This window comes from Ranitomeya variabilis, chromosome 5, assembly GCF_051348905.1.
Source record: "Ranitomeya variabilis isolate aRanVar5 chromosome 5, aRanVar5.hap1, whole genome shotgun sequence".
NCBI lineage: Eukaryota > Metazoa > Chordata > Amphibia > Anura > Dendrobatidae > Ranitomeya > Ranitomeya variabilis.
In genome coordinates, this window is record NC_135236.1 from 80,055,104 (window position 1) to 80,079,908 (window position 24,805).

The 24,805-nt window shown below is 45.5% G+C and overlaps 1 protein-coding gene across 1 annotated transcript in view; it reads left to right on the forward strand.

Annotated features, from left to right (window-relative positions):
* The first annotated feature begins 21,425 nt into the window (after window positions 1-21,425).
* Window positions 21,426-24,805, forward strand: part of LOC143774866 (adhesion G protein-coupled receptor E3-like) — a 123,845-nt gene continuing 120,465 nt past the window's right edge. The window contains exon 1 of the mRNA XM_077262636.1: window positions 21,426-21,814. Within this exon, the coding sequence (XP_077118751.1) occupies window positions 21,772-21,814 (43 nt within the window). The 5' untranslated portion in view covers window positions 21,426-21,771. The remainder of the gene's footprint in view (window positions 21,815-24,805) is intronic.

Consider the following 24,805-nt stretch of genomic DNA (forward strand, 5'->3'; position numbering starts at 1 on the left):
CTGCAGCTCCAGTGTGTACTACTTCCAACATGGACATACTTACCAATATACCTTTTCTCACAAGGGGTGTAAAAGCACGACTTGCCGATGCATCTACATGAGGCGACATTGAGATCAAGGTCACAGAGTGGCCGAAACGTCAGAATTACCTGTCGCTTAGCACCTATAAATAAAGTATTCACTTGAAGCAAACTTCCTTACTTGTATGAGACTTTGCCAGGGAGACAGTCTGCTCGCTGCTGTCCTCCCCCTGGTGTCCTTGCCTGTGCCTCACTCTCCTTCACTCTCACTGAACAATGTCCTTTCCTTCTGTATGTCTCTTTCTCCAGGAGCTGTAGTACTTCAGACTACACGGCCCCTTCAGACCTTCTGACACTCTATGTCAGTCTGCTCTCTTCTGTCTCTCTGATAATCTGCTCTCTCTCTCCCTCCAAACCACAATATATATAGGGGAGTCACCTAGGAATAGGATCAAAAGCTCCCCCTTTTGGTCTGGAGTGTGAACATGTGTGTATTGTGGTTACCTGATAAAAGATATCCTTCATCGCTTCCAAACATAACATCACTCTCCCCGTGAGGAAAGCAATGCTACTGTGACGACCAGGACCCTGGGGCACCACACAAGCACTTAACTTATTTATTTATTTATATTGTGCAGTATTTTTTCTTACTCTTTTTTTACCATTGGTCGTGTTGTGCATATTACCCTGGCACTTCTCTTACCCAGTCTTACTGGTTTTTACTCTCCTGGATGTGCGTCCTTGTTCGTATGTCATTTTATCTATCTATATAATTGTCTAAGGGGTACTTCCGTTTGTCTGTCTGCAACTTCCGTCACGGAAATCCCGCGTCGCTGATTGGTCTCGCCAGCTGCCTGTCCTGGCTGCCGCGACCAATCAGCGACGGCCACAGTCCGGCAGAGACAGTCCCTCCCTACTCCCATCCAGTCAGGGCCCGGCGCCCGCTCCATACTCCCCTCCAGTCAGCGCTCACACAGGGTTAATGACAGCGTTAACGGACCGCGTTATGCCGCGGGTAAGGCACTCCGTTAATGTTGATATTAACCCTGTGTGACCAACTTTTTACTTTTGATGCTGCCTATGCAGCATCAATAGTAAAAAGATCTAATGTTAAAAATAATAAAAAAGCAAAAAACCTACTATTCTCACCTTCCGTCGTGCGCTGAGGCAGGGAAAAAAAAACGAGACCGCTAAGTCATCTGGGTAATTTCGCAATGCATCCTGGGAACGGAAGCTGGCGGCAGCTGTGCGCACATCGACACAGCTTCGCTGGACGCCGGAGGGTGAGTATACAACTATTTTTTATTTTAACCCCTTCATGACCCAGCCTATTTTGGCCTTAATGACCTTGCCGTTTTTTGCAATTCTGACCAGTGTCCCTTTATGAGGTAATAACTCAGGAACGCTTCAACGGATCCTAGCGATTCTGAGATTGTTTTTTCATGACACATTGGGCTTCATGTTAGTGGTAAATTTAGGTCGATAATTTCTGAGTTTACTTGTGAAAAAAACGGAAATTTGGCGAAAATTTTGAAAATTTCGCAATTTTCACATTTTGAATTTTTATTCTGTTAAACCAGAGAGTTATGTGACACAAAATAGTTAATAAATAACATTTCCCACATGTCTACTTTACATCAGCACAATTTTGGAAACAAATTTTTTTTTGCTAGGAAGTTATAAGGGTTAAAATTTGACCAGTGATTTCTCATTTTTACAAAAAAAATTTACAAAACCATTTTTTTTAGGGACCACCTCACATTTGAACTCATTTTGAGGGTTCTATATGGCTGAAAATGCCCAAAAGTGACACCATTCTAAAAACTGCACCCCTCAAGGTTCTCAAAACCACATTCAAGAAGTTTATTAACCCTTCAGGTGTTTCACAGCAGCAGAAGCAACATGGAAGTAAAAAATGAACATTTAACATTTTAGTCACAAAAATGATATTTAGCAACAATTTTTTTATTTTCCCAAGGGTAAAAGGAGAAACTGGACCATGGAAGTTGTTGTCCAATTTGTCCTGAGTACGCTGATACCTCATATGTGGGGGTAAACCACTGTTTGGGCGCACGGCAGGGCTCGGAAGGGAAGGAGCGCCATTTGACTTTTTCAATGAAAAAGTGGCTCCAATCTTTAGCGGACACCATGTCGCGTTTGGAGAGCCCCCGTGTGCCTAAACATTGGAGCTCCCCCACAAGTGACCCCATTTTGGAAACTAGACCCCCCAAGGAACTTATCTAGAAGCATAGTGAGCACTTTAAACCCCCTGGTGCTTCACAAATTGTTCCGTAAAAATGAAAAAGTACTTTTTTTCACAAAAAAATGATTTTAGCCTCAATTTTTTCATTTTCACATGGGCAACAGGATAAAATGGATCCTAAATTTTGTTGGGCAATTTCTCCTGAGTAAACCAATACCTCACATGTGGGGGTAAACCACTGTTTGGGCACATGGTAAGGCTCGGAAGGGAAGGAGCACCATTTGACTTTTTGAATGAAAAATTATCTCCATCGTTAGCGGACACCATGTCGCGTTTGGAAAGCCCCTGTGTGCCTAAACATTGGAGCTCCTCCACAAGTGACCCCATTTTGGAAACTAGACCCCCCAAGGAACTTATCTAGAGGCATAGTGAGCACTTTAAACCCCCAGGTGCTTCACAAATTGATCCGCAAAAATGAAAAAGTACTTTTTTTTCACACAAAATTTCTTTTAGCCTCAATTCTTTCATTTTCACATGGGCAACAGGATAAAATGGATCCTAAAATTTGTTGGGCAATTTCTCCTGAGTATGCCGATACCTCATATGTGGGGGTAAACCACTGTTTGGGTGCACGGCAAGGCTCGGAAGGGGAGGCGTGCCAATTGACTTTTTGAATGGAAAATTAGCTCCAATCGTTAGCGGACACCATGTTGCGTTTGGAGAGCCCCTGTGTGCCTAAACATTGGAGCTCCCCTACAAGTGACCGCATTTTGGAAACTAGACCCCCCAAGGAACTTATCTAGATGCATAGTGAGCACTTATAACCCCCAGGTGCTTCACAGAAGTTTATAACGCAGAGCCGTGAAAATAAAAAATAATTTTTCTTTCCTCAAAAATGATTTTTAGCCCAGAATTTTTTTTTCCCAAGGGTAATAGGAGAAATTGGACCCCAAATGTTGTTGTCCAGTTTGTTCTGAGTACGATGATACCCCATATGTGGGGGTAAACCACTGTTTGGGCGCAAGGCAGGGCTCGGACCGGAAGGCACGCCATTTGGCTTTTTGAATGGAAAATTAGCTCCAATCATTAGCGGACACCATGTCGCGTTTGGAGAGCCCCTGTGTGCCTAAACATTGGAGCTCCTGCACAAGTGACCCCATTTTGGAAACTAGACCTCCCAAGGAACTAATCTAGATGTGTGGTGAGCACTTTGAACCCCCAAGTGCTTCACAGAAGTTTATAACGCAGAGCCATGAAAATAAAAAATAATTTTTCTTTTCTCAAAAATGATTTTTTAGCCCACAATTTTTTATTTTCCAAAGGGTAACAGGAAAAATTGGACCCCAAAAGTTGTTGTCCAGGTTCTCCTGAGTACGCTGATACCCCATATGTGGGGGTAGACCACTGTTTTGGCACACATCTGGGTTCGGAAGGGAAGTAGTGACGTTTTGAAATGCAGACTTTGATGGAATGCTCTGCGGGCGTCAGGTTGCGTTTGCAGAGCCCCTGATGAGCCTAAACAGTAGGAACTCCCCACAAGTGACTCCACTTTGGAAACTAGACCCCCAAGGGAACTTATCTAGATGTGTGGTGAGCACTTTGAACCCCCAAGTGCTTCACAGAAGTTTATAATGCAGAGCCGTGAAAATAATAAATGTGTTTCCTTTCCTCAAAAATATTTTTTTAGCCAAGAATTTTTTATTTTTGCAAAAGTAACAGGAGAAATTGGACCCCAAAAGTTGTTGTCCAGTTTCTCCTGAGTACGCTGATACCCCATATGTGGGGGTAAACCACTGTTTCGGCATATGCCGGGGCTCGGAAGGGAAGTAGTGACGTTTTGGAATGCAGACTTTGATGGAATGGTCTGTGGGCATCATGTTACGTTTGCAGAGCCCCTGATATCCTAAACAGTAGAAACCCCCCACAATTGACCCCATTTTGGAAACTAGACCCCCCAAGGAACTTATCTAGATGTGTGGTGAGCATGTTCAACCCCAAGTGCTTCACAGAAGTTTACAACGCAGAGCCGTGAAAATAAAAAATCATTTTTCTTTCCTCAAAAAAGATGTTTTAGCAAGCAATTTTTTATTTTCACAAGGGTAACAGGAGAAATTGGACCCCAATATTTGTTGCCCAGTTTGTTGTGAGTACGCTGATACCCCATATGTGGGGGTAAACCACTGTTTGGGCACACGTCAGGGCTCGGAAGGGAAGTAGTGGCATTTGAAATGCAGACTTTGATGGAATGGTCTGCGGGCGTCACATTGCATTTGCAGAGCCCCTGATGTGCCTAAACAGTAGAAACACCCCACAAGTGACCCCATTTTGGAAACTAGACCCCCAAAGGAACTTATCTAGATGTGTGATGAGCACGTTCAACCCCCAAGTGCTTCACAGAAGTTTACAACGCAGAGCCGTGAAAATAAAAAATCATTTTTCTTTCCTCAAAAAAGATGTTTTAGCAAGCAATTTTTTATTTTCACAAGGGTAACAGGAGAAATTGGACCCCAATATTTGTTGCCCAGTTTGTTGTGAGTACGCTGATACCCCATATGTGGGGGTAAACCACTGTTTGGGCACACGTCAGGGCTCGGAAGGGAAGTAGTGGCATTTGAAATGCAGATTTTGATGGAATGGTCTGCGGGCGTCACGTTGCATTTGCAGAGCCCCTGATGTGCCTAAACAGTAGAAACACCCCACAAGTGACCCCATTTTGGAAACTAGACCCCCGATGGAACTTATCTAGATGTGTGGTGAGCACTTTTAACCCCCAAGTGCTTCACAGAAGTTTATAACGCAGAGCCGTGAAAATAAAAAATAATTGTTCTTTCCTCAAAAATTATGTTTTAGCAAGTAATTTTTTATTTTTGCAAGGGTAACAGGAGAAATTGGACCCCAACAGTTGTTGCCCAGTTTGTCCTGAGTTCGCTGGTACCCCAAATGTGGGGGTAAACCACTGTTTGGGCGCACGTCGGGGCTTGGAAGGGAGGGAGCACCATTTGACTTTTTGAACGCAAGATTGGCTGGAATCAATGGTGGCGCCATGTTGCGTTTGGAGACCCCTGATGTGCCTAAACAGTAGAAACCACTCAATTCTAACTTCAACACTAACCCCAGCACACCCCTAATCCTAATTCCAACTGTAGCCATAACCCTAATCACAACCCTAACCCCAACACACCCCTAACCACACCCGTAACCCTAATTCCAACCCTAACCCTAATCCTAACCCTAGTCCCAACCCTAACCCTAATCCCAAACCTAACCACAACTGTAACCCCAACACACCCCTAACCCTATCCGTAACCCTAACCACAAGCCTATTCTTAACCCTATTTCCAACCCTAGCCCTAATTCCAACCCTAACTCTAATTCCAACCCTAACCCTAAGGCTATGTGCCCACGTTGCGGATTCGTGTGAGATTTTTCCGCACGATTTTTGAAAAATCTGCAGGTAAAAGGCACTGCGTTTTACCTGCGGATTTACAGCAGATGTCCAGTGTTTTTTTGTGCGGATTTCACCTGCGGATTCCTATTGAAGAACCGGTGTAAAACGCTGCGGAATCCGCACAAAGAATTGACATGCTGCGGAAAATACAATGCAGCATTTCTGCACGGAATTTTCTGCACCATGGGCACAGCAAATTTGGTTTTCCATAGGTGTACATGGTACTGTAAACCTGATGGAAAACTGCTACGAATTCGCAGCGGCCAATCTGCTGCGGATCCGCGGCCAATCCGCTGCGGATCCGCAGCCGATCCGCTGCGGATCCGCGGCCAATCCGCACTGTGTGCACATGCCATAACCCTAACCCTACCCCTAACCCTACCCATAACCCTAACCCTACCCCTAACCCTAACCCTACCCCTAGTTCTAACCCTAGTTCTAACCCTAACCCTAGTGGAAAAAGAAAAAATAAATTTTCTTTTTATTATTATTGTCCCTACCCATGGGGGTGATAAAGGGGGGGGGTTTATTTATTATTTTTTTTATTTTGATCGCTGTTATAGAACCTACCACAGCGATCAAAATGTACTTGTAACAAATCTGCCGGTTGGCAGATTCGGCGGGCGCACTAAGCATGCGCCCACCATTTTGGAAGATGGCGGCGCCCATGGAGAAGACGGACCGACACCGGGAGCCTCGGTAAGTATAAGGGGGGAGATCGGGGCACGGGGGGGGCGTCGGAGCACGGGGGGTGACATAGGAGCACGGGGGGAGCGGACAGGAGGACGGGGGAGTGGAGCACAGGACGGAGGGGACTACGGGACAGATCAGTGGCTTGGGGGGGCGATTGGTGGGGTGGGGGGGTCACTTCAGTATTTCCAGCCATGGCCGATGATATTGCAGCATCGGCCATGGCTGGATTGTAATATTTCACCAGTATTTTAGGTGAAATATTACAAATCGCTCTGATTGGCAGTTTCACTTTCAACAGCCAATCAGAGCGATTGTAGCCACGGGGGGGTGAAGCCACCCCCCCTGGGCTGAAGCACCACTCCCCCTGTCTCTGCAGATCGGGTGAGATTGGAGTTAATCCTTTCACCCGATCTGCAGGGACGCTGTTATGATCCCAATGGTAGAGGAACTCAGGGTTTTCAGCAAAGTCTGCAAACATAAAAAACCAGCTCATAGGGAGGTGGTAACTAAGCTGACCGCATACCTGATCCTAGCCCACAACTAATAGCAGCCGGGGAACGTACCTACGTTGGTTCTAGACGTCTCGCGCCAGCCGGAGAACTAACTAACCCTTTCAGAGAAAATCAGACCTCACTTGCCTCAAGAGAAAGGTACCCCAAAGTAAAGACACGCCCCCAACAAATAATAACGGTGAGGTAAGAAGAAAGGACAAACGTAAGTATGAACTAGATTCAGCAAAGAGAGGCCCACTATATAATAGCAGAAATATAGAAAGCGGACTTATGCGGTCAGCGAAAAACCCTACAAAAATATCCACGCTGAATATCCAAGAACCCCCGCACTGACTAACGGTGTGGGGGGAGAATATCAGCCCCCTTAGAGCTTCCAGCAAAATCAGGAATCACATTATGAACAAGCTGGACAAAAAATGGAACAATACAAATGAACAAAAATAAGAAAGCAGGACTTAGCTTATCTTGCAAAAATCAGGACCAGTAGACAGGAGCAACCAGACAAGGACTGATTACATTGATGCCAGGCAATGGACTAAGAATCTAGGAAGTTTAAATAGGAACACCCAGGGTCTAACGAACCAGGTGACTACCAACCTGGGGAAAGAAAATCCAAGTGCCATACCGCTAGTGACCACAAGAGGGAGCCAAAAAGTATAGTTCACAACAGTACCCCCCCTTTAAGGAGGGGTCACCGAACCCTCACTACGACCACCAGGGCGATCAGGATGGGCAGCGTGAAAGGCACGAACCAAATCGGCCGCATGAACATCAGAAGCGACCACCCAGGAATTATCCTCCTGACCATAGCCCTTCCATTTGACCAGATACTGAAGCCTCCGTCTAGAGAGACGAGAATCTAAGATCTTCTCCACCACGTACTCCAACTCGCCCTCAACCAAGACCGGAGCAGGAGGGTCAACAGCAGGAACCACAGGCACAATGTACCGCCGCAACAAAGACCTATGGAACACATTGTGAATGGCAAACGACACAGGAAGATCCAAACGAAAAGACACCGGATTAAGGACCTCCAATATTCTATAAGGACCAATAAAGCGAGGCTTAAACTTAGGAGAGGAAACCTTCAGAGGGACATACCGAGAAGACAACCAAACCAAATCCCCAACACGAAGTCGGGGACCCACACCGCGGCGGCGGTTGGCAAAACGCTGAGCCTTCTCCTGTGACAACTTCAAGTTGTCCACCACATGATTCCAAGTCCGCTGCAACCTATCAACCACGGAATCCACCCCAGGACAGTCAGAAGGCTCAACATGACCTGAGGAGAAACGAGGATGAAAACCAGAGTTGCAGAAAAATGGCAAAACCAAAGTAGCGGAACTAGCCCGATTATTGAGGGCAAACTCAGCCAATGGCAAGAAGGTCACCCAATCATCCTGATCCGCAGAAACAAAACATCTCAAATAAGCCTCCAGCGTCTCATTAGTTCGCTCCGTTTGGCCATTAGTCTGAGGATGAAAGGCAGACGAGAACGACAGATCAATGCCCATCTTAGCACAAAAAGATCGCCAGAATCTGGACACAAACTGGGATCCTCTGTCAGACACGATATTCTCAGGAATGCCGTGCAAACGAACCACATTCTGAAAAAACAAAGGAACCAGATCGGAAGAGGACGGCAACTTAGGCGAGGGCACCAAATGGACCATCTTGGAAAAACGATCACACACCACCCAGATGACAGACATTCCCTGAGACACCGGAAGATCTGAAATGAAATCCATGGAAATGTGTGTCCAAGGCCTCTTCGGGACGGGCAAGGGCAAAAGCAACCCGCTGGCACGAGAACAGCAAGGCTTAGCCCGAGCACAAGTCCCACAGGACTGCACAAAAGAACGCTCATACCATGACAACTCCAAGGAAGGCCACCAAAAGGACCTAGCCACCAAATCTCTGGTACCAAAAATCCCAGGATGCCCTGCCAACACCGAGGAATGAACCTCGGAAATAACTCTGCTGGTCCATTTATCAGGAACAAACAGTCTGTCAGGTGGACAAGGGTCAGGTCTACCAGCCTGAAATCTCTGCAACACACGTCGCAAATCAGGAGAAATGGCCGACAAGATTACTCCCTCTTTAAGAATACCAGTCGGCTCTGAGACTCCAGGAGAGTCAGGCACAAAGCTCCTAGAGAGAGCATCAGCCTTCACATTTTTCGAACCAGGCAGGTATGAGACCACAAAGTCAAAACGGGAGAAAAACAATGACCAACGAGCCTGTCTAGGGTTTAGGCGTTTAGCAGACTCGAGATACATCAGATTTTTGTGATCAGTCAAGACCACCACACGATGCTTAGCTCCCTCGAGCCAATGACGCCACTCCTCAAATGCCCACTTCATGGCCAACAACTCCCGATTACCAACATCATAGTTCCGCTCAGCAGGCGAAAACTTCCTGGAAAAGAAAGTACATGGTCTCATCACAGAGCAACCAGAGCCTCTCTGCGACAAAACAGCCCCTGCACCGATCTCAGAAGCGTCTACTTCAACCTGAAAGGGAAGTGAGACATCAGGCTGGCACAAAACAGGCGCCGAAGTAAACCGGCGCTTCAGCTCCCGGAAGGCCTCCACGGCCGCAGGAGCCCAATTAGCAACATCAGAACCTTTCTTGGTCATATCCGTCAGAGGTTTAACAATGCTAGAAAAGTTAGCAATAAAACGATGGTAGAAATTAGCAAAACCCAAAAACTTCTGAAGACTCTTAACAGACGTGGGTTGAGTCCAATCATGAATAGCTCGGACCTTGACTGGGTCCATCTCCACAGCAGAAGGGGAAAAAATAAAACCCAAAAAGGAAACCTTCTGCACTCCAAAGAGACACTTTGAGCCCTTCACAAACAAAGCATTATCGCGCAAAACTTGAAACACCATCCTGACCTGCTTTACATGAGAATCCCAATCATCAGAAAAAACTAAAATGTCATCCAGATAAACAATCACAAATTTATCTAGATACTTCCGGAAGATGTCATGCATAAAGGACTGAAACACTGAAGGGGCATTAGAGAGCCCAAAAGGCATCACCAAGTACTCAAAATGACCTTCGGGCGTATTAAATGCAGTTTTCCATTCATCTCCCTGCTTAATGCGCACAAGGTTGTACGCACCGCGAAGATCTATCTTGGTGAACCAACAGGCACCCTTAATCCGAGCAAACAAGTCCGACAATAGTGGCAAAGGATATTGAAATTTAACCATGATTTTATTCAGAAGCCGATAGTCTATACAAGGTCTCAAAGACCCGTCTTTCTTGGCCACAAAAAAGAATCCCGCACCAAGAGGGGAAGAGGATGGACGAATATGTCCTTTCTCCAAAGACTCCTTTATATAAGAACGCATCGCGGCATGCTCAGGTACCGACAGATTAAATAATCGTCCCTTAGGAAACTTACTACCAGGAATCAAATCTATAGCGCAGTCACAGTCCTTATGAGGAGGAAGAGCACTGGACCTGGACTCACTGAATACATCCTGATAGTCAAACAAATACTCAGGAACTTCTGAAGGAGTGGAGGAAGCAATAGACACCGACGGGGAATCGCAATGAATTCCCTGACAACCCCAACTTGACACAGACATAGCCCTCCAATCCAAAACTGGATTATGGGCCTGTAACCATGGCAGACCCAAAACGACCAAATCATGCATCTTATGCAGAACAAGAAAACGAATCACCTCCCGATGTTCAGGAGTCATGCACATGGTCACTTGTGTCCAATACTGCGGTTTATTCTCCGCCAATGGCGTAGCATCAATTCCTCTAAGAGGAATAGGATTTTGTAAAGGCTCCAGGACAAAACCACAGCGCTTGGCAAACGACAAGTCCATAAGACTCAGGGCAGCACCTGAATCCACAAACGCCATAACAGGGTAGGAAGACAATGAACAAATTAAAGTCACAGACAAAATAAATTTAGGCTGCAAGTTACCAATGGCGACAGGACTAACAAACTTTGTTAGGCGTTTAGAGCATGCTGATATAACATGTGTAGAATCACCACAGTAAAAACACAACCCATTCTGACGTCTATGATTTTGCCGTTCAGTTCTAGTCTGAATTCTATCACATTGCATTAAGTCCGGTGTCTGTTCAGACAACACCGCCAGAGGATTAGCGGATTTGCGCTCCCGCAAACGCCGATCAATCTGAATGGCCAGCGTCATAGAATCATTCAGACTTGTAGGAATGGGGAAGCCCACCATCACATTCTTAATGGTTTCAGAAAGGCCATTTCTGAAATTTGCGGCCAGAGCGCACTCATTCCACTGAGTAAGCACGGACCATTTCCGAAATTTTTGGCAATACACTTCAGCTTCATCCTGGCCCTGAGAGATAGCCAGCAAAGCCTTCTCTGCCTGAATTTCAAGATTGGGCTCCTCATAAAGCAATCCGAGCGCCAGAAAAAACGCATCAATATTTGCCAATGCCGGATCTCCTGGCGCCAATGAGAAAGCCCAATCCTGAGGGTCGCCCCGCAAGAAGGAGATAACAATTTTAACTTGCTGAGCTGAGTCTCCAGACGAACGAGGTCTCAAAGATAGAAACAATTTACAATTATTCCTAAAATTCCTAAATTTAAATCGATCTCCAGAGAACAGCTCAGGAATAGGTATCTTAGGCCCTGACATAGGACTGCTAATAACAAAATCCTGAATGCCCTGCACACGTGCAGCAAGCTGATCCACACTAGTAATCAGAGTCTGAACATTCATGTCTGCAGCAAAGCTTCAAGCCACTCAGAGATAAAGGGGAAGAAGAAAAAAAAAAAAAAAAAAACTCAGAACTTCTTTTCTTTTAATCCCACTTCTGCAATGCATTAACTATTCACTCGGCCTGGCATTCTGTTATGTTCCCAATGGTAGAGGATCTCAGGGTTTTCAGCAAAGTCTGCAAACATAAAAAACCAGCTCATAGGGAGGTGGTAACTAAGCTGACCGCATACCTGATCCTAGCCCACAACTAATAGCAGCCGGGGAACGTACCTACGTTGGTTCTAGACGTCTCGCGCCAGCCGGAGAGCTAACTAACCCTTTCAGAGAAAATCAGACCTCACTTGCCTCAAGAGAAAGGTACCCCAAAGTAAAGACACGCCCCCAACAAATAATAACGGTGAGGTAAGAAGAAAGGACAAACGTAAGTATGAACTAGATTCAGCAAAGAGAGGCCCACTATATAATAATAATAATAATAATAATAATCTTTATTTATATAGCGCCAACATATTCCGCAGCGCTTTACAGTTTAACAGTTTCAAACACAACAGTCATAGGTAACAATGTTAACAATACAGCAATAAAGCAAAATAAGACGACCCTGCTCGTGAGAGCTTACAATCTACAATGAGGTGGGGAGATACAAAGTACAGGTGTGTATTTACAATGATGTATTTGCAATGATGGTCCAGCCATCTTCAGGGGGTGGGGGGTAGATGAGATAGTGAATGGGCTACACACACACAAACATAAAATGACTGATTAGGGAACGTGATAGGCCGCTCTGAACAAATGAGTTTTGAGTGAGCGCCTAAAGCTATGCAAGTTGTGGATGGTCCTAATATCTTGGGGTAGAGCATTCCAGAGGATTGGCGCAGCACGGGAGAAGTCTTGGAGTCGGGAGTGGGAGGTACGGATTAGTGCAGAGGTTAGTCGAAAGTCGTTTGCAGAGCGCAGCGGTCGGCTAGGCCGATAGACAGAAATGAGGGAGGAGATGTAAGGGGGTGCTGCACTGTGGAGAGCTTTGTGGGTGAGAACAAGTACTTTGAATTGTATCCTGTAATGAATGGGCAGCCAGTGTAATGACTGGCGAAGAGCGGACACGTCCGAGTAACGATTAGCCAGATGGACGACCCTGGCTGCTGCATTAAGGATAGACTGGAGAGGGGAAAGTCGCGTGAGGGGGAGGCCAATTAAAAGAGAGTTACAGTAGTCCAGGCGGGAGTGGATTAGGGCGACAGTGAGAGTTTTTGTTGTCTCCATGGTGAGAAAAGGGCGGATTCTAGAGATGTTCTCTAGGTGTAAGCGGCACGAGCGGGCAAGAGATTGTATGTGGGAGGTGAAGGAGAGATCGGAGTCAAACATGACACCCAGACAGCGTGCCTGCTGCCTAGGTGTTATTATGGTGCCACCCACGGAGAGGGAAATGTCAGATTTAGGGAGGTTAGTAGAAGGCGGGAGCAGAAGAAGTTCAGTTTTGGAGAGGTTGAGCTTCAGATAGAGAGCGGACATGATGTTAGAGACTGCAGACAGACAGTCAGTGGCGTTCTGTAGTACAGCGGGGGTAAGGTCAGGGGCTGATGTGTATAGTTGTGTGTCATCAGCGTAAAGATGGTACTGAAAGCCAAATCTGCTGATGGTCTGTCCAATTGGGGCCGTGTAGAGGGAGAAGAGAAGGGGGCCAAGGACTGAGCCCTGAGGTACCCCGACAGTGAGAGGAAGAGGAGATGAAGTGGAGCCGGAGAACAGAACACTGAAGGAGCGGTCAGAAAGATAGGAAGAGAACCAGGAGAGAGCAGTGTCCTTAATGCCTAGTGACTAGCAGAAATATAGAAAGCGGACTTATGCGGTCAGCGAAAAACCCTACAAAAATATCCACGCTGAATATCCAAGAACCCCCGCACCGACTAACGGTGTGGGGGGAGAATATCAGCCCCCTTAGAGCTTCCAGCAAAATCAGGAATCACATTATGAACAAGCTGGACAAAAAACAGAACAATACAAATGAACAAAAATAAGAAAGCAGGACTTAGCTTATCTTGCAAAAATCAGGACCAGTAGTGTTGTGAATTTGCTTTTTGCTCCCTCTAGTGGTTACTAGTTTTTTGACTCTGGTTTTTCTGTCATTCCTTTTATCCGCACCTGGGTCGTTAGTTAGGGGTGTTGCTATATAAGCTCCCTGGACCTTCAGTTCAATGCCTGGCAACGTAGTTATCAGAGCTAGTCTGCTGTGCTCTTGTCTACTGATCCTGGTTCCAGTTATATCAGCTAAGTCTGCCTTTTGCTTTTTGCTATTTGTTTTGGTTTTGTATTTTTGTCCAGCTTGTTCCAAATCTATATCCTGACCTTTGCTGGAAGCTCTAGGGGGGCTGGTGTTCTCCCCCCGGACCGTTAGACGGTTCGGGGGTTCTTGAATTTCCAGTGTGGATTTTGATAGGGTTTTTGTTGACCATATAAGTTACCTTTCTTTATTCTGCTATCAGTAAGCGGGCCTCTCTGTGCTAAACCTGGTTCATTTCTGTGTTTGTCATTTCCTCTTACCTCACCGTCATTATTTGTGGGGGGCTTCTATCCAGCTTTGGGGTCCCCTTCTCTGGAGGCAAGAGAGGTCTTTGTTTTCCTCTACTAGGGGTAGCTAGATTCTCCGGCTGGCGCGTGTCATCTAGAATCAACGTAGGAATGATCCCCGGCTACTTCTAGTGTTGGCGTTAGGAGTAGATATATGGTCAACCCAGTTACCACTGCCCTATGAGCTGGATTTTTGTATTCTGCAGACTTCCACGTTCCTCTGAGACCCTCGCCATTGGGGTCATGAACAGTTTGCCAGGCCCGTATTAAATGTTTAATGCATTGCAGAAGAGGGATTATAAGAAAGAAGATTCTGAGGTTTTTTTTTTCTCCTTCCCCTTTACCTCAGAGTGGCTATGCTTGCTGCAGACATGAATGTCCAGACCTTGATTACAAGTGTGGACCAGCTGGCTACTCGTGTGCAGGGCATACAAGACTATGTTATCAGAAATCCTAGGTCAGAACCTAAAATACCGATTCCTGAACTGTTTTCCGGAGACAGGTTTAAGTTTAGGAATTTCGTGAATAATTGTAAATTGTTTTTGGCCCTGAGACCCTGTTCATCAGGAGATTCTGCTCAGCAAGTAAAAATTGTTATTTCGTTCTTACGGGGCGACCCTCAGGATTGGGCTTTTTCGCTGGCGCCAGGAGATCTGGCATTGGCTGATCTTGATGCGTTTTTTCTGGCGCTCGGTTTACTTTATGAGGAACCCAATCTTGAGATTCAGGCAGAAAAGGCCTTGCTGTCTATGTCTCAGGGGCAGGACGAGGCTGAAGTGTATTGCCAAAAATTTCGGAAATGGTCCGTGCTGACACATTGGAACGAGTGTGCACTGGCCGCTAATTTTAGAAATGGCCTTTCTGAAGCCATTAAGAATGTTATGGTGGGTTTTCCCATTCCCACAGGTCTGAATGATACTATGGCACTGGCTATTCAAATTGACCGGCGGTTGCGGGAGCGCAAAACCGCAAATTCCCTCATGGTGTTGTCTGAACAGACACCTAATTCGGTGCAATGTGATAGAAAAACCGCAAATTCCCTCATGGTGTTGTCTGAACAGACACCTGATTTAATGCAATGTGATAGAATCCTGACTAGAAATGAGCGGAAAATTCATAGACGCCGGAATGGCTTGTGCTACTACTGTGGTGATTCTACACATGTTATCTCAGCATGCTCTAAACGTATAGCTAAGGTTGTTAGTCCTGTCACCGTTGGTAATTTGCAACCTAAATTTATTCTGTCTGTAACTTTGATTTGCTCACTGTCATCTTATCCTGTCATGGCGTTTGTAGATTCAGGTGCTGCCCTGAGTCTCATGGATCTCTCATTTGCTAAGCGCTGTGGATTTACTCTTGAACCATTAGAAAATCCTATTCCTCTTAGGGGTATTGATGCTACACCATTGGCAGCAAATAAACCGCAGTATTGGACTCAGGTTACCATGTGCATGACTCCTGAACACCGCGAGGTGATACGTTTCCTGGTTTTACATAAAATGCATGATTTGCTCGTTTTAGGGCTGCCATGGTTACAGACCCATAATCCAGTCCTGGACTGGAAGGCTATGTCAGTCTCAAGTTGGGGCTGTCGTGGTATTCATGAGGATTCCCTGCCTGTGTCTATTGCTTCTTCTACGCCTTCGGAAGTTCCGGAGTATTTGTCTGATTATCAGGATGTCTTCAGTGAGTCTGAGTCCAGTGCACTGCCTCCTCATAGGGACTGTGACTGTGCTATAGATTTGATCCCAGGCAGTAAATTTCCTAAGGGAAGACTGTTTAATCTGTCGGTACCTGAACATACCGCTATGCGTTCATATATCAAGGAGTCTCTGGAAAAAGGACATATTCGTCCGTCTTCTTCCCCTCTTGGTGCGGGATTCTTTTTTGTGGCAAAAAAGGACGGATCTTTGAGACCTTGTATTGATTATCGGCTTTTAAATAAGATCACTGTCAAATTTCAGTATCCTTTACCGCTGTTGTCTGACTTGTTTGCCCGGATTAAGGGTGCCAAGTGGTTCACCAAGATAGACCTTCGTGGTGCGTACAACCTTGTGCGCATTAAGCAAGGTGATGAATGGAAAACCGCATTCAATACGCCTGAAGGTCATTTTGAGTACTTGGTGATGCCTTTTGGGCTCTCCAATGCGCCTTCAGTTTTTCAGTCCTTTATGCATGACATTTTCCGGAAGTATCTGGATAAATTTTTGATTGTTTATCTGGATGATATTTTGGTTTTTTCTGATAATTGGGATTCGCATGTGGAGCAGGTCAGGTTGGTCTTTAAAATTTTGCGTGAAAATTCTTTGTTTGTCAAGGGCTCAAAGTGTCTCTTTGGTGTACAGAAGGTTCCCTTTTTGGGGTTCATTTTTTCCCCTTCTGCTGTGGAGATGGACCCAGTTAAGGTCCGAGCTATTCTTGATTGGACTCAGCCCTCGTCAGTTAAGAGTCTTCAGAAGTTCTTGGGCTTCGCTAACTTCTACCGTCGTTTTATCGCTAATTTTTCTAGCATTGTGAAACCTTTGACGGATATGACCAAGAAGGGCTCCGATGTAGCTAACTGGGCTCCTGCTGCCGTGGAGGCTTTCCAGGAGTTGAAACGCCGGTTTACTTCGGCGCCTGTTTTGTGCCAGCCTGACGTCTCACTTCCCTTTCAGGTTGAGGTGGATGCTTCGGAGATTGGGGCAGGGGCCGTTTTGTCGCAGAGAGGCCCTGGTTGCTCTGTTATGAAACCTTGCGCCTTTTTCTCTAGGAAGTTTTCGCCTGCCGAGCGAAATTATGATGTGGGCAATCGGGAGTTGTTGGCCATGAAATGGGCATTTGAGGAGTGGCGTCATTGGCTCGAGGGTGCTAAGCATCGTGTGGTGGTCTTGACTGATCACAAAAATCTGATGTATCTCGAGTCTGCTAAACGCCTTAATCCGAGACAGGCCCGCTGGTCATTGTTTTTCTCCCGTTTTGATTTTGTTGTCTCGTATTTACCAGGTTCAAAGAATGTGAAGGCCGATGCTCTTTCTAGGAGCTTTGTGCCTGATGCTCCTGGAGTCGCTGATCCTGTTGGTATTCTTAAAGATGGAGTTATCTTGTCAGCTATTTCTCCGGATCTGCGACGTGTGTTGCAGAGATTTCAGGCTGATAGGCCTGAGTCTTGTCCACCTGACAGACTGTTTGTCCCGGATAAGTGGACCAGCAGAGTCATTTCCGAGGTTCATTCCTCGGTGTTGGCAGGTCACCCGGGAATTTTTGGCACCAGAGATCTGGTGGCCAGGTCCTTTTGGTGGCCTTCCTTGTCAAGGGATGTGCGGTCATTTGTGCAGTCCTGTGGGACTTGTGCTCGAGCTAAGCCTTGCTGTTCTCGTGCCAGCGGTTTGCTCTTGCCCTTGCCTGTCCCGAAGAGACCTTGGACACATATCTCCATGGATTTCATTTCTGATCTTCCGCTATCTCAGGGCATGTCCGTTATCTGGGTGATATGTGATCGCTTCTCCAAGATGGTCCATTTGGTTCCTTTGCCTAAGCTGCCTTCCTCTTCCGATCTGGTTCCTGTGTTTTTCCAGAACGTGGTTCGTTTGCACGGCATCCCTGAGAATATTGTGTCAGACAGAGGATCCCAGTTCGTTTCCAGGTTCTGGCGATCCTTTTGTAGTAGGATGGGCATTGATTTGTCGTTTTCGTCTGCTTTCCATCCTCAGACTAATGGACAGACGGAGCGAACCAATCAGACTTTGGAGGCTTATTTGAGGTGTTTTGTCTCTGCTGATCAGGACGATTGGGTGACATTCTTGCCGTTGGCTGAGTTTGCCCTTAATAATCGGGCTAGTTCCGCCACCTTGGTTTCGCCTTTTTTCTGCAACTCTGGTTTCCATCCTCGCTTTTCTTCGGGTCATGTGGAGCCTTCTGACTGTCCTGGGGTGGATTCTGTGGTGGATAGGTTGCAGCAGATCTGGAATCATGTGGTGGACAACTTGAAGTTGTCACAGGAGAAGGCTCAGCGCTTTGCCAACCGCCGCCGCGGTGTGGGTCCCCGACTACGCGTTGGGGATTTGGTGTGGCTTTCTTCCCGCTTTGTTCCTATGAAGGTCTCCTCTCCCAAATTTAAACCTCGTTTTATTGGGCCTTACAAGATATTGGAAATCCTTAATCCTGTATCTTTTCGTCTGGATCTTCCTGTGTCGTTTGCTATTCACAATGTATTTCATAGGTCCTTGTTGCGGCGGTACATTGTGCCTGTAGTTCCTTCTGCTGAGCCTCCTGCTCCGGTGTTGGTTGAGGGCGAGTTGGAGTACGTGGTGGAGAAGATCTTGGATTCTCGCCTCTCCAGGCGGAGGCTTCAGTACCTGGTCAAGTGGAAGGGCTATGGTCAGGAGGATAATTCCTGGGTGGTCGCCTCTGATGTTCATGCGGCCGATTTAGTTCGTGCCTTTCATGCCGCTCATCCTGATCGCCCTGGTGGTCGTGGTGAGGGTTCGGTGACCCCTCACTAAGGGGGGGGTACTGTTGTGAATTTGCTTTTTGCTCCCTCTAGTGGTTACTAGTTTTTTGACTCTGGTTTTTCTGTCATTCCTTTTATCCGCACCTGGGTCGTTAGTTAGGGGTGTTGCTATATAAGCTCCCTGGACCTTCAGTTCAATGCCTGGCAACGTAGTTATCAGAGCTAGTCTGCTGTGCTCTTGTCTACTGATCCTGGTTCCAGTTATATCAGCTAAGTCTGCCTTTTGCTTTTTGCTATTTGTTTTGGTTTTGTATTTTTGTCCAGCTTGTTCCAAATCTATATCCTGACCTTTGCTGGAAGCTCTAGGGGGGCTGGTGTTCTCCCCCCGGACCGTTAGACGGTTCGGGGGTTCTTGAATTTCCAGTGTGGATTTTGATAGGGTTTTTGTTGACCATATAAGTTACCTTTCTTTATTCTGCTATCAGTAAGCGGGCCTCTCTGTGCTAAACCTGGTTCATTTCTGTGTTTGTCATTTCCTCTTACCTCACCGTCATTATTTGTGGGGGGCTTCTATCCAGCTTTGGGGTCCCCTTCTCTGGAGGCAAGAGAGGTCTTTGTTTTCCTCTACTAGGGGTAGCTAGATTCTCCGGCTGGCGCGTGTCATCTAGAATCAACGTAGGAATGATCCCCGGCTACTTCTAGTGTTGGCGTTAGGAGTAGATATATGGTCAACCCAGTTACCACTGCCCTATGAGCTGGATTTTTGTATTCTGCAGACTTCCACGTTCCTCTGAGACCCTCGCCATTGGGGTCATAACACAGTAGACAGGAGCAACCAGACAAGGACTGATTACATTGATGCCAGGCAATGGACTAAGAATCCAGGAAGTTTAAATAGGAACACCCAGGGTCTAACGAACCAGGTGACTACCAACCTGGGGAAAGAAAATCCAAGTGCCATACCGCTAGTGACCACAAGAGGGAGCCAAAAAGTATAGTTCACAACAGGACGCAATCATTCCATGACGCATACGCTGCGTCATAGGTCGGATTGGCACAGACTTTCATGACGCAGCGTATGCGTCAAAGGTCGGGAAGGGGTTAATTCTTTTTTTTAGCAGGGATATGGTGCCCACACTGCTATATACTACGTGGGCTGTGTTATATACTGCGTGGCTGTTATATACTACGTGGGCAGTGTTCTATACTGCGTGGGCTGTGTTATATAATATGTGGCCTGTGTGATATGCTGCGTGGGCTGTGCTATATATTATATGGGCTGTGTTATATACTGTGTGGCCTGCGTTATATACTGTGTGGCTGCTATATACTATGTGGGAAGTGCTATATAATGCATGGGCTGTGTTATATACTATGTGGCCTGTGTGATATACTGCGTGGGCTGTGTTATATACTACGTGGCTGCTATATACTGCGCGGGCTGTGTAGTATACTACGTGGCTGCTATATACTACTTGGGCAGTGTTATATACTACGTGGGCAATGTTATATGCTGTTTGGTACGTGGCCTGTGCTATATACTATGTGGCTGCTATATATATACATACATACATATTCTAGAATACCCGATGCGTTAGAATCGGGCCACCATCTAGTTTCATTATAATCATTGATGTTTCTTCTGTTATTGTACCAGTTTAATATAATAAATTGTATATTTAAATCATAATACACTAGACTATATGGTCGGCTTTCTTTTGCGCTCATAGTTCTTCCGTAATTTCCAACTGTACAGATACCATCACTTTGGTCCGGCTTCTTGGTAGCAGGGATGTTACTTTCACTTGTTTGTTTATTGCAATTATAATAGATACCATGCCAAATTTTAAGCATTTCCTTTGTTGTCTTTTATTTAATTTACTAGGAATATTAGTATCAAGTTTAAAGTTCCTAGGCTAGGGGTTCAAAGAAGGGGCGCAGTATGAGTCTTGCCAAAAGGAGTGAGCAGATACACTGAGGGGTAAAGATTCCCCTTGGGTAGATGTGGAGTGCCTAGTCGATGCAAGCAAACTTTTAGGTCTTGCAATGCTCCTCTGGAAATTTAAGTATGCAAATAAGATCTTCAGAGTGGTAGAGGACTGGACCCACTTATTGGAAGTAGCAATTCTAAAAGTCAATATTGCCCTTCAAAGTGTCTTGCCACATGACATAGAATAGGAAGGCAAATCAGAAACACCATTTACAGACAAGTGTTTCAGAGTGTTTGCCACTCATTAGTGCAAAGTAGGAGGACTGCAGGAGGACAGGAGAAACTTTACCCCTTAGATCCTCTATCAGAGCCTCTCAAACAGCTGCTTTCCGCTGAGGGGCAAATACTCTGAAACACGTCTGTAAATAGAGTGTCTAGTTTGGCTTCTTATTCTAGGTCATGTGTAAACACTCATTAAATAGTCAATTTTTAGACCTTTAGGATTGCACTAGAATTCCTCTCGTCTTCCTCTCTGAAGAGGCTATTTGTGGCTGTATTAAGGAAACCGTACATTTTGTAGATGATTTGCTGAGCAAAGAACACAATTTGGTTGGTAAATGGAGATGAAGCAGACCAGTATGATTGTGCCACGTGTCTACATGAAATCCTTGAAGCTCCACATGAATCGAAGTTGGCCATGTATGACATTATCTAGATCTATTTTGTTATCTCTTTGAATTTCTTTGCTTGTGCTTCAGCTTTTTTTCTTGCTGTACTTCTCTTACTTTACAAACCCACTTTTAAAACTTCCTCTTAAATTTACACAATCAGAATTGAGAAAAAAAAAGTTAAAATAAGATCACACAGATATGACAACAAGTGACCACATATCACGTAAACTGAATAGGGCATTATTAGTGGAGCATAAAATACAGCTCGTAGCTGAAGCCTTAAAATATTCATAAGGAGCCTCTCATTTTGGAGAGCCAGCCTTGACCGCTTGTGTGAAGAAGTCCGAGGAGGCACAGAATATTCTGCAGATGCTGGACAAAAAGGTTGTGGTGTAACGAGGACAAGACTTATTCTACACTTTTTGAAATGGAAATTGATATTTGACAGACAGTGAGAGCTGGCCTACATGACCTAGAGTGGAAGACATTTGGGCAAAGCCCCAAATCAAGGCATTAATAGAACTTCTTCTGAAGGAAAACCAACTGAAGGAACACAGAATGGATCAGAGGTCCTGCAGACATGTCCTGCTGCTGATACTCGGTAATAATCTATGTGTGTGTCTTGACATGTCTAATTACTATACAATAGGGTTGAGCGAAACGGGTCGTTCATTTTCAAAAGTCGCCGACTTTTGGCAAAGTCGGGTTTCATGAAACCCGATCCGACCCCTGTGCGGGGTCGGCCATGCGGTACGCGACTTTCACGCCAAAGTCGCGTTTCAATGACGCGAAAAGCGCCATTTCTCAGCCAATGAAGGTGAACGCAGAGTGTGGGCAGCGTGATGACATAGGTCCTGGTCCCCACCATCTTAGAGAAGGGCATTGCAGTGATTGGCTTGCTGTCTGCGGCTTCACAGGGGCTATAAAGGGGCGTTCCCGCCGACCGCCATCTCACTGCTGCTGATCTGAGCTTAGGGAGAGGTTGCTGCCGCTTCGTCAGAAGCAGGGATAGCGTTAGGCAGGGTCCATTAACCACCAAATCGCTTGTGCTGTAGCGATTTCCACTGTCCAACACCACCTTCGGTATGCAGGGACAGTGGAAGCTACATTTTTTTTTTTTTCTCTCAGCGCTGTAGCTCATTGGGCTGCCCTAGAAGGCTCCCTGATAGCTGTATTGCTGTGTGTACGCCACTGTGCAAACCAACTGCTTATTTCAAAGCACAAATCCTCTTGTTCCTTCCTTTCTGCACAGCTATCTTTTTTGTTTGTCCACACTTTTTATTTAATTTGTGCATCAGTCCACTCCTTATTGCTGCCTGCCATACCTGGCTGAGATTACTGCAGGGAGATAGTAATTGTAGGACAGTCCCTGTTTTTTTGTTTTTTTTTTGTGGGAGATTAAGATTGGCATTTCTGCTAGAGTGCCATCCCTGTGTGTGCCATCTCTCACTCAGTGGGCCATAGAAAGCCTATTTATTTTTTTGCTTGATTTGGGTTCTAAAATCTACCTGAAAAAAAATCACTACATCAATCAGTGGGAGAAAAATATTGGCCTCAGTCAGGGCTTGTGTGCCACTCCTGACTCCTGTGTGTGCCATCTCTCACTCAGTGGGCCATAGAAAGCCTATTTATTTTTTTGCTTGATTTGGGTTCTAAAATCTACCTGAAAAAAAATCACTACATCAATCAGTGGGAGAAAAATATTGGCCTCAGGGCTTGTGTGCCACTCCTGACTCCTGTGTGTGCCATCTCTCACTCAGTGGGCCATAGAAAGCCTTTTTTTTATTATTATTATTTGGTTTCTAAATTGTCCCTGAAAAAATCATTTTATCTTATTTGGTTTCTAAAGTCTCCCTGAAAAAAAATACAAAAATAAAAAAACAGTGGGAGATTAATATTGCCCTTTCTGCTTGTGTGCCAGTCTTGACTCCTGGGTGTGCCATCTCTCTCTCTCAAATTGTGGGCCATAGAAAGCCTATTTATTTTTTTGCTTGATTTGGGTTCTAAAATCTACCTGAAAAAAAATCACTACATCAATCAGTGGGAGAAAAATATTGGCCTCAGTCAGGGCTTGTGTGCCACTCCTGACTCCTGTGTGTGCCATCTCTCACTCAGTGGGCCATAGAAAGCCTATTTATTTTTTTGCTTGATTTGGGTTCTAAAATCTACCTGAAAAAAAATCACTACATCAATCAGTGGGAGAAAAATATTGGCCTCAGTCAGGGCTTGTGTGCCACTCCTGACTCCTGTGTATGCCATCTCTCACTCAGTGGGCCATAGAAAGCCTATTTATTTTTTTGCTTGATTTGGGTTCTAAAATCTACCTGAAAAAAAATCACTACATCAATCAGTGGGAGAAAAATATTGGCCTCAGTCAGGGCTTGTGTGCCACTCCTGACTCCTGTGTGTGCCATCTCTCACTCAGTGGGCCATAGAAAGCCTATTTATTTTTTTGCTTGATTTGGGTTCTAAAATCTACCTGAAAAAAAATCACTACATCAATCAGTGGGAGAAAAATATTGGCCTCAGTCAGGGCTTGTGTGCCACTCCTGACTCCTGTGTGTGCCATCTCTCACTCAGTGGGCCATAGAAAGCCTATTTATTTTTTTGCTTGATTTGGGTTCTAAAATCTACCTGAAAAAAAATCACTACATCAATCAGTGGGAGAAAAATATTGGCCTCAGTCAGGGCTTGTGTGCCACTCCTGACTCCTGTGTGTGCCATCTCTCACTCAGTGGGCCATAGAAAGCCTTTTTTTTTTATTATTATTATTTGGTTTCTAAATTGTCCCTGAAAAAATCATTTTATCTTATTTGGTTTCTAAAGTCTCCCTGAGAAAAAAAAAAAAAATAGGTGGGAGATTAATATTGACATTTGTGCTTGAGTGACAGTCCTGCGTGTGTGGCATCTCTGTGATTTGGTGCCACAGAAAACAGAGTGTGTAACATTGTGCCTGATTTTCCTTGTGGTCTCACCAACCTGTTAAGGGATATTGAAATCATTCTGAAGTTATAGCTCACCGTGTAAGTTGTTTGACAGCAACAAATAAAGTTACTTTGGTTAAGTTTTTAAAACAATGAGGAAGTCTGGTGCAAGAGGTCGTGGCCGTGGGCGTTCATTGTCAGCTGGTAATGATGGTAGTGGTAGTGGAGCATCAGGTGGTCGTGGGGATAAAAATATTCCACCTAAGTCTGGAGCTGTGGAGCCAGTTTCGTCGTCTGGCTACACAAGGCCTCGAACGCTCTCTTTTCTGGGAGTAGGAAAACCGCTTTTAAAGCCGGAGCAGCAACATCAAGTTTTGGCTTACATTGCAGACTCAGCCTCTAGCTCTTTTGCCTCCTCTTCTGAAACTGGTAAATGTAAAAGCAGCGCGTCGCTTGTGGATGTTCACGGTCAGGGACAAGTCGCTTCCTTGTCCTCTTCAGCAAAAACTACAACAAGAGAGAAGGATGCAGCAGGCAACACAATGGGTTACTCCATGGAGCTCTTTACACATACCGTCCCTGGCTTAGAAAGTGAAACACTTAACAGGCCATGCCCATTACAAGTAGATTCTGACATGGAGTGCACTGATGCACAGCCACAGCCAGAG